At 39.8% G+C, this 13,716-nt stretch overlaps 1 protein-coding gene across 1 annotated transcript in view; it reads right to left on the reverse strand.

The window, feature by feature from the left end:
* Nucleotides 1–13,716, reverse strand: part of ptprn2 (protein tyrosine phosphatase receptor type N2) — a 113,652-nt gene that overhangs the window by 46,074 nt on the left and 53,862 nt on the right. The window contains exon 12 of the mRNA XM_040127559.1: nucleotides 1,495–1,559. Within this exon, the coding sequence (XP_039983493.1) occupies nucleotides 1,495–1,559 (65 nt within the window). The remainder of the gene's footprint in view (nucleotides 1–1,494; nucleotides 1,560–13,716) is intronic.

The following is a 13,716-nucleotide window of genomic DNA, read 5'->3' on the forward strand; positions in this document are numbered from 1 at the left end:
AGAAAGAGCGCTGTCTGTAGAAAGCATAGTACTGTGTTTTGATTCATTTCTCACTCTATACCTCTTATGGGTCCACTGAGCAATTTTACCCAGCATATTTCTATTTTTGCCAAAGTAGACCCATTTTGCAACCTCCATCATGCATTCACTCATAACTGTGGTTAATATACTACAGATTTACTGAAAGCAGGGTTTTGTTTTAATACCTTTTAAACTAATGTATTTGAAGAGCCCACTCCACAGGCTCTCCTGTCAAAAGCTACTATTTTCTGCAACTTACCCTCAACCCTCCACTTCTTGGATACAAACTGGTGAGAACAACACATCACCTATAGAGCTGTTACTAATAAAATGTCCTCTGAGTGAGGTTTCAGGGTTTATAAATGTCGTGCATCCTTAACATGAATTTCTACAAACAAACTCTGGACCAGATTTTCTCCCCATGAGGTGGAAGAAAGATTCTTCCTTTCCTCCCTCCCTCTTTCCATCCATCCCTCGCTCATCCTGGCTCCTGCAGAGAGGCTATTATTGCAGCTAATTATCTACAAATAGGCCCAATATGACAAACACAGCCCTGTACCAGTGCTTGTTAATCCCAGGAATCAGTCTGAGTGGTAATAAAAGAATGAAAAGGCGGCAAGGAGAGGACAAAAGTCACATTGAATAAAACAGAAAAAAAGTGAATCAAAGACAATTGGGAAGACCGTGATAGAGACACAGTGTGGAATAAGATGAGAGAAAAGGTGGTGCTAAAAAAGATATAAGTGGGAGGCAGATGGGCAAAGAGAGGCAGTGACACCAAAAGGGAGACAGCACAGGAGGCACTAACATGGGAAAATGATCTTGTCTATACAGTCTGTGACGGTTGTTGCCAATGGCAACTGTCCTGCAATGCACAGGCCACATCCATTTAGCTCCTAGCATGCCTCATGATCAGGACAGCTCAGGGGTCTAAGGCTGTCTGTCTCATTTCCATAGAGAAACTCATTTACTAGGCAAGCAGAGAGGGCTATGACAACTCAATGGGTGCTTGATTAGATCCTTACCTCTGATACATATGAATATTTATCATTGTTGAATGAATCCACATTTGCTCTCCTTTCATCTTGATCATCCTGAGTGTCTTCCTGTTCTCTTCTTAATTTTTCCCAATGAATATATTTCACAAAATGCATCAGGCATTTGTCTGGATGTGTTTTATTTGCCATGGAGACAACAGCTTTTAGAGACCAAAAGGAAACAAATACGGGGATCGGTAATCACAGCAACATATTTAAAGCGATATGTGTTTGGAACCCATTGTTTGGCCAGTGTTTGGCTGCACGACTGAAGCTGCAGGTGCGGTACGAATGCCAAGACAAGTTGAAATCAACAAGTTATTCTTGTCCCATGAGCCCAAACACAGAATATGCACACAATCACAGGCACACCCACTTTTTTTTTCTTTTTACAAACAGAGCTTAATAATGGATAGTTTTAGTGAGTATAACTTACATCACTAACTCCCGCCTCCACTATCTTCAGACCTGTCTCCTCCTCCAGCTGCTGCTTCTGTTGGACTGCATGGGGAGACAAAAGCAGAGGAGGTGTTGAGTATGAGCAGCAGATAACGAAGAAGCAGATTTTTCCGTCCCTGGGGAAGAACAAGCGGTCAGTGAAACTGAGGATGATGTAATGGATCTAACAGCATGAGTCAGATGTCAAACTGATCATAGACAATGACCAATACACACACACACACACACACACACACACACACACACACACACACACACACACACACACACACACAGACACACACACACACGCACACAAAGAAAAAATTTTCATCAAGAGGAGAAGCAAACAATCTTCAGGGCAACACAGCAGTTCACCAGCTGAAAGCACACTGTGGTGTCACTCAGGCCTGTAATAGGTAAGTGTCTAATGGAGGTTGTGGTGAGCAGAAGGTTTACAATGGAAATTATTTTGCTAGGTGAGTGTTACTTAACATGAGAAGATAACGCAGCCTTTTTACAACTTCATGTTGTCTGCACTATCAACTATGCCTAACGCCATCAGAAACTTGTAGCCGAAAAAACAAGAAGCCCATGTTGGCCATCACAGTTCTTGCTGTTCCCACATTGCATTTCTTTAACTATTGTAATTCAGACATGTAGTTCAGTTTTGGGGGAGGTGCATATGGGTTGAGATATATATATGTCACTAGAAACTGAATATGAATAATTTATATTTGATTTTAAATTGCCCAACGAACAAAACTGAACATAATATTATGAAAACGAATCAACTTGCTCTAAAACTGTATTTGATCGTGACCGAAATTCAACTCTCTATATACTTCCACATTCAGTTCTCACAATTCAAATTCAGCTCTCGCAATTCAAATGCAGTTCTTGCAATTAAATTTGAGTTTACTGGGAAACACATCCCATCCTTGAGGAAGAGCAGTCGAGTGCAGATTTACAGAACTCCTTTTCACGGTTTTGAAATTGCGCAAAGAAATTCCCTTCAGTTCTCTGAACATGAATACAAACCTGTGAATCGAGCTTTTAGTCATGCTTCGACATGCTGAAAACTGATGCCGCTCAGCCCGGAGTAACAATTCCAGAGAAGTGTAGAGTGTTAGCATGCTAATACTTACTGATTAGCTCTAAACACAGTGTACAGCTGAAGCTGATGGGAATCTCATCAGTTTTGCAGGTGTAGTATTTGGTCATAAACCGAACTATTGGACGAATACCAATAAAAATGTACTGTTATCCACACATCCATTGAGCCAGACCTACTGATGTTTACAAGAAAGCAGAAGTGCTTGTAGATTCACAGCACACAATAACTTGAGCTCCTGCCTTTGTTCTTGCAGTAATTAATACACCATCTGAGTTTGATCCTCCGATCTATTGATCTAATCAAATATGGCATGCTATTTCGAAAGCTTTGTTCACAAAAGATATTCTCATGCAAATCAAACCAAAGTGAGGCAACGTTAAATATCCATCATTCAAGATCACACATTTTGCCGACTTTTTTCCTCTCCTGTGCTTAACTCCCCCTCCTCGCTTTGATAGAAACATTTAGATTGAAAAACAAAATCAAAGGAGCCTTAATATATTATGTCAAATTATGGAGTGAAAGGAAAAATGGAGCTTATTTTGAATTGAGTTTTTTAGCATGCGAATGTGATTGTTAATGGGGAAAAGGAAAAAGAGTGAGAGTTAAAGAGAGAAAGAGAAAGAGAGCAGGTCCTTTAAATCCCATTTCCCCAGATGAAGGCTATGCAAATGACCCTGAAGAGCTGAACCCCACCTCACACTCCAAATTCGGCAAGGGCCTGTTTAATTAGTAATTTAATCTATCCCAAAGATTCCACTCAGTCCACAATGTATGCAGCATTCCATCTAATTAAGCACGCTACTTTTAGGATAATCATCCATCTCCCTTGCTCCTCCTCTGTCGCCTTTTCTGTTTCTGGTTATAAAAGATCCTGCAAACATTGATCATCCTATCATCAACATGGTAGCAAAGGGGAAATATTTATATTTTTTATTTTAGTTGTCAGCGAGGGTTTTCTGGAGGATGGCTAAAACAAGGATAAAGGAGGCGGCGAGAGAGCTGAAAAGGTCAAATATACATTCAAGGTCTATAAATTAGTGTAGCACATAAAAGAAGTAGACAGAGGGGGAAAAAGAAAATCCTTTGCCATTAGTGAAAAGTCCTCAACTGGCATGTCTCCAAGATGAAACTCATTTTCTTTCCATGTTGCCACCCCGGTATTTAGTCACAGGGATATTGCTTCTCCATAGAAATCTACAGTACCTGCTCAGTTCTGGTGCTATTTAGGAGGGGGGTAATGAGCGAGGTAATTGGGCCCAGCTGGGTGAGGGCGAAGATAGTGGGGGGACGCAAAGCTACTAAAAGGTCACACAACGTTTTGGTCTTAATGAGGACCCCTCTGGGGTTGCAACACATCATGAGTCAAACTACCGAAGATTAGCCTGGAATCAACACACATACATGTCACGGCGGCTGCAGCACTGGGTTTGACTGACAAGCTGACATTAACCATCTCATAGTGAAACCAAAGTAGCCTGAAGGTCAGTATTTACTTGTGAATCAAAGCTGAGGACTCTCCAATCAACGTGAGGGAAAGGACAGTCCCACAAAAACCACTTTAAATGTAAATACAATGAACTTGCCAAGCTCATTAGCTGGCAACTGGATGGATCGGGGTTTGCTTTGAGAATCCAGCCAATAGATTGCTTGTTCTGTCACTGACTGTACAGAAAACAGCCTAAAGCATCTCTTTTTGGTCATCCCTTATATTAACTTACCGCTGGAGCTCACTCTCTCTTTCTTTCTCACAGACACACACAGGTTTTGTAAGCTTCAAATTAGCCACCAAATACTCCTGACAGACTGTGGAAAAGAGATGTCAGGTCTCATTTCAGAGAGGCTCCTCCAGTTATTTTAATAGGCATTGTCTGAGTCTATCTAGTCTGATCTCTAATATCGCGATCTGATCCCTGCTGCTCATTTGATCTTTTTGGTTTCCGAGTCATATAGAGCCAAATCATCTGATGTACAGAAGGAGAAAAAAAGCACAGAAAAGCCAAAAGGCATTTTCATGTGTTCAAATGTGCTCCATTTTCATGTGCTTTCTATTAAAATTACATACACATGCAACAGTTTTATTGATTAATATAAAAATTAGAATTGCCTGATGAGCTGGGACTATTAAGTACACATTTAATCAATGTGGATCACTGTTATTTTGTGAATAAATGTCTTAAATTGGACAACAGTGTCACTTGTGTACAATAAAATTACAATTAGAGCTGAAACACCTTTAAGTTATAATCCTTAAGATTTTCATGAAATCAAACCCATTTTTTGAGACTACATATGGTCTGCATTTTGCACTGTGCATGTGTTTACATTCAGTATTTATCTCTCTCTAGCTGTTTTCAATGTTATTGGCAGAGTCCACCATTCCCACTTTGGATTCAAAATTCCTCCCTATGCATGAGGGATTCATAGGAAATGAAAAATGCATGTAATCCAGTGTTTTTGTTTTCCATGGATATCAGCTTAAGATATCAGACCTGTATTACTGCTAATACAAACTCAACTTTTCCTACTGCTGCTAACTCACATTAAAAGCATTCAAATAACAAGGGGTGGCTTTTATTGTGAAGTGGTCGCAGTCAACACAATGTTAACCCGGACTGCTCATCAAAAAATGGGTCTAGAAAATAAGACTTTTTGATGATCTTAATCTTAATAATTTTTAAATATTGCAGGGAGAAGAAGAAGGAGCAGCTGCAGTAAGACTTTTCAACAAGGTAACCAATGTTACTTTGCCCTACTCACTAGACTACTCACAATGTGAAGTTGTTTGGCTGCACTGTAAAGAGAAGCACAAATTGCACTTCTGCTTTCCTGACAAAGAAGCTGCTCAGTGAGTGTTGGCTGTATTATTAAACCGCACTTGTACTGGTTGATTTGTCGACCAAATCAACCAGTATTGAAACTTTAACTTAGATATTTAAAGTGGGCCCATTCACCGGCAATGCAGCTCTATATATAATACATTTATTACAGCCACATAAAATTTTAGCCCCCACCTCCACCAACAAGTTACTTCAGCTAGGCCTGCTGCCAAAGGAAAATTTTCATTTAAAAATTACACTTGTGCACAAAGGAATGTGCTTTGATTTAAACAATGATCACCTTGTCTCTGTTTACCATCAGAAAATTCAACCAGGTGAACAGAAAGAACTGAAGAATACTTCAAAAACTCATCAAGGAGTTACTGAAGAGGAGGAAAAGGCAATTTCAATTATCAATCTACAGATTGATTCAAAACATCATTGCCTTTCTTTGACACGCACACTAATGAGTGAAAATACAGGAAAACACACACATTTAAGCTTGATTGTGACCTTTAAATTGCTCTGTAGCATATGTGCTTAACACAAATTATCTTGTGGCGAGATATAATTTGATTAAAACGTTGCTTTTCTCTGCCATATGCTGCAAACTGAAGCAATTGTGCGCTCCTCATCATAGATTCTAATAGCAATTCAGAAATGATTATCATAAAGTCATCAGAGCTTAGAGTCATGAATATATATATTAATTTTTCTGATATATGACAGGGTTGTTATTGTAAGAAGCAATATAAATTCAGTGTCAGGAGACAAATCACCCACTGTAGGCTGCAAGTATTTGGTATTGCAACACAGAACAGCAGCCACTGCAGTCACATGATCGTAATGTTTCCTCTTTGGCCTAATGGGGGTATATAGTTGACAAAATACATATTTCACCTCCCTCTGATTGATCTGTTAATATTGAATAACATCCACATCCATTCCATCTATCTCCCCCATCCCTCCCCTGCTCCTCAAGTCGTCTATTCACCACCTCCATCTCTCCATCCGTCACTCCAACCAAACAAAATGAAAGCGTTTATTGCAGAGGAGGGCTGACGCTCACGCCTCTCCACAGCCGTTAGCCTTATCAGCTGGCAATCGCTCCGATATTAAAGCCGCCATTCCGCCCATCGCTTTCCACTTGCACATATGATGGCTGTCTCTACCTATCAGAGGGGGGGTTGCACCTGATCCCCCAGACAGATAACATGCATGGCAACCCATTTTTCAGTCAAAATCATAGCTCCGTGTATGAGGAACCACCGCGCTGACTTCCGAGCAACAGCATATTCATTATATGTATATATAACACATATCTGACCCCTTTAGATCTGACTTCTGCCCGCTGATGCCTATCAAAATGTAAATCAGTTCACAGATAGTGTAGAATAGGCAAAGGTTTTTATGAGGATTATTCTTTCATCTTCTTTTTTTTCCACTTCCAGTATAGCTTCTAGGAAGTTCAACATAGAAAGGATATTCTGCGAGAGACACAAACACACTAATATAAAATGGCTTTCACATGAGCTTTGATTTTTATGGTGAGGATAAACATCCTGTAAATAACTTATATATATTAGACCACAAACACATTTTTCCCCAGACAATCTCACAGCCCTACTCTCTCCTCTGTCTCTTCTTGTTCATGTGTATCTATTCTTATTCTGCTCCTTGGTTTCTAGAAATCAAGACACCAAATCAAAGGACCTGCACCTCTGAGAAAACAAATGAAACAGAGGGACAAGGTGGAGGAGAATAAAAGAGTGCAAATCAAAACTAAGTATTAACAACTGCAACTAACGATTATTTTCATTTTTGATGAATCTTTGAATTATGTTTCAATTACATTGATTTCTTGATTTGACTGATTAATTGTTCAGTGTATAAATTATATAGATTTCCTGAAGCCAAAGGTGAAAGCTTCAAGTTGCTTATTTTCTCTGACAAACAGTCGAAAACCCAAAGCTATTCCATCGTTTAATCAATTGGCAACTATTTTGAGAATTGACTATTGTTCAAGGTATTTTTTAAAGCAAAAATGCAAAAAAAATTATTAGTTGTGCTTTCTGAAATTGGATTTTTTTTTTTTTAAGTCCTCTATGATAGTAAATTTATAGATTAAAAAAAAATAGATAGATGGGTTTCGACTGATGAAAGAAGCTATTTTAATATGTCAAATCTGGTTTTGAAAAACTTTGAAATTTTATGAAACTTCATAGACCAAATGATTAATCAAGAAACTAACTGACATATTATTTCACTATGAAAATAATTGTTAGTTGCAGCCCTAATTCAAATTGTGAATATGTAAAACAGGAAAGAATGACAATTCCTCACATTTAAGAAGCTGGACACAGTCAGTGTTTGGCATTTTTACTTGATTAAAGACCTTTACAAGATAAATCTTTTGGCAGAATTGTGGTTCATTCATTTTCTGTCAATTGACTAATCATGTCTGCATTGATTAATATATCTTACAATGACACAATGGCTGTCTACCCACTCACTCTTTAATACTGGTTGCACATAATAATGCTTATCCGGAAATCTGGAGTACATAGTTTAATATGAGTATAGTTCACCTTAATCCCTAAAAAGTAATTATTGAGTTGAATTAAGCCAAGTGATTCAACTGAACAGAAAACAAACCTTCTCTCTCCCTTTGAACCCAACATGATGATACCCATGAAAGCATTACGCTCTAATGTCCAATCAGCAGTGCCAATCATATACCACCGTGTCTGTCACATGGTAGGACCATGCTGTGAACAGCAGGGGCTCCTGGCTGGCTCACTGTTTATTCACCCTGATCGATTGCTTCTTGTGGATAAACTAACAGTGCTCCCCAACAAACCAACTGCTGTTATTCAGCCTAAATCACCATACCACAAACCTTTGCTCTCTAACTGAATACAGCCCCTAACCTGTGCTGCAAAATACTAAATACCACAAAAGTAAAATGTTTCTTTTAAGGTGTCAAAGCGTGTCTTGTGGTTGATAGATTTTAGATGATGTTACAAGACAGCACTGTGCAATAGGGGTGTAGGAAATGAAGTGTGCTGCCTGGCTTCAGGATCTGTAATGGCTGTAGTCATGCAATCAGCATTCGCCTTGTGTCTGCTGCAGACCCTGCCATGACCTTTGGCATCAAACACGTCACAGGCCCCTTCCTCTTTCAAACAGAACCCACATGACACTTTTATAATTACATCCTGCCTTATTAGAGGCCCTTTTCAAAGATGGCTGAATATTACACCTGGACGCCTCAACGTCTTTGTCTCTGCTGCACATGTGCAGATGCAAAAGGGCACGCAGACACATACAAACACAGCCACGGACACGCACATAATATCTGTTTCTTTGCCGGCTGGTTGATTAATAGATTGTGGCATCTCTGACACTCTGTGTAGAATAGGCATTTTGCCTTTGATAGGTGCTGACACCAATTCTTCACGGACTGAAGGAGATCAGGGGAACAGAAGCTGCACTGGCAAATGACTTGGATGGCAGGCACTTCCAGATGTGGAAGAAAACCCACCGATGTCACTCTGCATTCTCACTGGGACACGTTTACATCGCTTATGCTCCCTTTCAGAGATGACTATCTGTAGATGTGTGACATATGAGATATAAATCACATCTGACAATCGCTCTAGAAGAACGGATAGGTCTGTGGATAACAGTGAGTAATGAGTTGATCAATGCACATCTGAAAAAATCATGGTCATCAGAAGTCCAGCCATGCTGCTGGGTCTTTGGATGACCTTTTCCAGTAACACAAACAGCCAGTCTTCCTGTGAGAAAGACATTGCCTAAAAACAGTTTATTGCAGTCTTCAGGGAAACTTCAACAAGTGAAAAGTCTTTATACACCCTGGGCCTTCACAGTATACAGCACTTTGTAACTGAAATGTACTAAATGCGTAATACTACATGATAACTCTAAATGTAGATGGAAAACATTGCTCAGAGGTCTCTTCTTGGGCAAATTTATATCCAGTTGATTAAAAATCATTGCTCTCTCTAAAAGATTCTCCATTTCTTTCCCTGGATATGTGTGTGATACGAGATGAAAACATCTGGAAGTCTGCCACTGTCTGAAGAGAGCCTACTGGGGAAATGCTTATTGGAAGAAGGGATGGCGAAGCTGACACAAAGAACTTCACTCACACACACACACACACACACACACACACACACACACACACACACACACACACACACACACACACACACACACACACACACACACACACACACTCCTCCTCTGCCTCCCCACTGAGGGAACTCTGACAGAAGCAGCCCTACCTGTCACTGTGGCAGCAATTATCCTGCAGGCTCTCTCCACGGACCGTCTCCTGCAGGTCTCCACATTACTAACCACATCGCTGAGCACACACATACTGAGTATGCACACTGAGGCACAGGAGGGCACACTGCACACCTCACAAGTACACATTCTGTGAATATTCACAGACTCATAGACACACAGACAGACACACACACACTCGCAGTTACACACGTGGTTGTGCTTTTCATCCACAATTCACTCTTCGCAGGCTAATGGCTAGACAGAATTGTAATGATGTGTTTGTGCAGACATCCTGCTCAAGCCAGGAGAAACACACATCATAATGTGAGTGTGACTATTGATGCATGCATGTGCACATACCTCTTCTGTTATAGATAAATGCATTATCATAGATAAGACAGCTAGGAAGTATGCAAATACACACACTAGAAAACCTAAATAAATCAATAAATATGCTAAGGTCATTATAAGGCAGAGATTGGTAACAAAGCAGGCAGCATTAACATGAGGCCAGGATGTAAGCTCCAGTGAGTCAAGAGATAAAAAGTCTTGGATATTGGAAACAATAGACGTGCTCAGAAGGACAGGGTGTTCATTTTGGCTGCAGGGAGGTCTTCCCGATGAATTGATCCATTTCCTGCTGGTTCACTGGAGCTCAGATCCAGGACCCAGTCTGAGTCTCAAAAACAGGTTGATTGTATGAAGCTGTCAAGGCTGGTTTCAGAGAAAGGAAAAAAAAAAAAAAGAACCCAATGTGACCTCATTACCATAGATTTGTTCCAACTGTCATTAGGAATCACAAACGCCATCACTCAAGTCAGAAATATGAAGGAGATGATGAGAGTCGTGGTGGAGTATGCGGGGGGGGGGGGTAGGTTGGGCTCTTACAGTAATCAAGTGGATTTGATCTGTAAACAGGATCTTTCATCAAACAATCTATAGTAAACATAGAGAACAAGTACAGATACATTTTGCTTGAGACTGTCCTGTAAGAAACAAGCCCAAAGGTCATCTGTGCAAGTGCCTTATTACGATCCACAGTTATATTTTATTGTTAGGGGAACTCTAACGGCTGTAGTAATTATGATGGGAACAAAGTTTCTACGTTTTTATGTCTAAACCTTACCAAACCTTAACAAAAGCGATGTAGGATCATAAAACAGATTTATATATTTTTTTAAAAAGCCATCCAGTATATAGTGAGATCAGAAAATGCTTATATGTGTTGTTCTAGACAACATGAACAAACATGCATTCTGGTGTTTAATTCAGAGAACTTTTTGAAGAATTTGGTAACACCAAAAGTATACAATTCCATATAGTTTAAGTTCCCTTTAACCTTGAAATTAAGTGTTACCAACTCGTATATTTATCTAACACACAAATCTGCACAAACTACAAAAAAAATACAAATGTCCAAATCTAAACAACTTCGGTCTATCACAAAAGCCATTGACAAACAGCAAATCCTCACATTTTTTCCTCAAAAGGCATTTTTGCTGGAAAAATCACTCAATAGTTGCTGATTCATTTTCTTTCGATCAACTAATTGATTATGCTTGATTTTTTTTCTCCTTTTTATTTCAAGGTAAAGGAGTGCACTCTCAGTGAATAGATGTGGCAATATGAATCCAAGAGAGCTTCCACCATTTTCTAACACAATCCAAAACAACAAAGCAAAATGGCACTTAAATTAGTCCTGCAATATGCTGAGCTGCTAATGTGGTCCTGACAGAGTATAAATTCAAATTCACTTGAAAGATGCATTGATTGCAAAGCTTCTGCTTTGTCCCTTTTCAGCCTCCCTGTTCCATCTAATGCACTGTCTGAGCATCTAGATTAAATTTCTGAGGCTGTTTTTTCACTGAGGTATTCAAGATGCTTTCAGCTGGACGAGGTTAATGTCAAACACATTTGCTGTCAGTGGCCTTTAAGTCAATCCGTCCAACTACATCTACAGATGTTAGTGCAGAGGACATCTTCCCTCAGAGAGTGGATAAAGTAACCCAGAGCTGCGTCCTATCTGCCTGCCTCTCTCCTTCTCTGTGAAGCGTCCTGGCTGTTCCTCAGATCGCAGTGTTAATCTCGCGGTATTGTTTTCCTGTGCACAGCTGGGATTGGTGGGTGTAAAATGAAAGTGTAACACAACAGTCTCATGCAGGTGTCAAAATGAGAAATATGACATTTCCCTTCAGAGATTTTATTAGTTCTGATATCATTTGAGATTCAGCCTGCCTGATGTGTTACTTGGCTGTTTTTTTTTATTACTACTTTGCTTCAGGACCAAATGTGACAATCATTATTATATGTCTAAAGCAGAGCAGCTGTGACTGCAAAGAGAAAAGCAAATAAATGTACTCAGGATGGGATACAATTCAAAAATCAAAATACACAGTTTGACTATTGTTTGACTATTGTATTTGCAGTGATTCAGAGTTTGCCACTCTGAATCACTCATCTTACTGCAGAGTTTCTCAAAGAATTCCTTTTAAAAGTGCGGCAGGTGTTCAGAGTCACAGCATGATTATTAAATCTATACAACCTAGAAGTGCCGACATACTGTTCTTTTCAGTATTAATTTCTTAATAAACTGCAGAATCTCTCTCTATATACCAAACTTTCCTGTGACTGAACTCTCAAGTAGTTAGAGAAGGGAAATACAAGACTGTCTATTTAAGGACACCTGTTGGACTGCATGGCTCATCTCCTCCTTATTTAGCCGTCTGTCTGGGCTCCGTGGGGCTGATTACCAGGAAGAGCTGATTCCATTCGCACTGCTTATCAGTCTAATTAGAGCCCCTGGCAGGTGACTTGAAGGAAGTTGTGTGTCTCACGTATGTTCAGGCACAGCAATTTGTACAGGCATGGTAGCTGTTACACGATAGAGAAGACAAAAATGTATTATGGCTTGAGAATTGTGTTGACAGATCACTCTTAGTAAAGGTGTCTGAAATGGGGGACATATTTTAAAGGCCTTTCTGGGGAACAGGAGGTGCCTTGAGGAGGTTTAATAGAGTATTTTGGATCACAAACATTTTCAAAGATAATTTCAAGTGGTGACAGGAAGTCAAGATAAAGAGGCGACATCTTGACTAACATCCTTTGGTAAAAGTATCAACTGTCAAAAAAGGAGAGAAAAAAATGAGACAGGCTATGGTTCTGTGAAGAGTGCTTTAATAGATACAGCAGAGAAAATGGAAGATGAAATAAAAGCACAATTTGAGACAGAAAAAAACAGAACATCAGACAAAGAGAGATGAAGAAAAAAGGGAGGGGGGGGAATGAGAGGCAGGGCTGGAAAGATATTCAAAAAACTTGAGGACAGAGGAAGAATCTATACAAGGCGAACAAGTTTTCCAGTTAGTGTATCAGTCACTGGTAAAAGGTCAGTAGTCTGCTGTTTGCACATCCAGGTGCTAATGTAACACCTCTCACACCTTCCTTGGTTGCCTGCATCTGGCTGCCTGCAGGTTGGTGGGCAGGGAGACTGTTGTTTGTGCTAGAATAATATGCCATAATCCCCCGTCTCAGATGTGGCCTTAACACAGGTAATTGGACTTCAAGTGTGAGGAAGCCTGTGGCTAGACACACACACACCCTTTGTGATACACAAAGACTGCAGTCTGATTTGATATGAGAATATAAAATGTCCATATTCTCAAGGAACATGGTAGATCAACTCAACTTCTCTCGTTCATGAAGTAAAGCTGCTTTGTTTCTGATTTTACACTGATTTTTGTCAAGCTTTGAATTTCTCCACACGTTGAAGCAGTTAGTAAGGGCAATAGTTAGCACAGAGTTTGGTGGTTTCTTTGTTATACCACCATCAAAAAAACAAAAATACAGGCGCAAAAATTTAAGGAATGTATTTGTCTTGTCAAACGTAGGCTGCAACCATTAACATGTCCGGCTAACTAGCTTAGTATCTACGGTAGTTACCGAACGTTACTTCCAAGGCCAAGGAGCA

This window comes from Xiphias gladius, chromosome 5 (assembly GCF_016859285.1).
Source record: "Xiphias gladius isolate SHS-SW01 ecotype Sanya breed wild chromosome 5, ASM1685928v1, whole genome shotgun sequence".
Classification (NCBI taxonomy): domain Eukaryota; kingdom Metazoa; phylum Chordata; class Actinopteri; order Istiophoriformes; family Xiphiidae; genus Xiphias; species Xiphias gladius.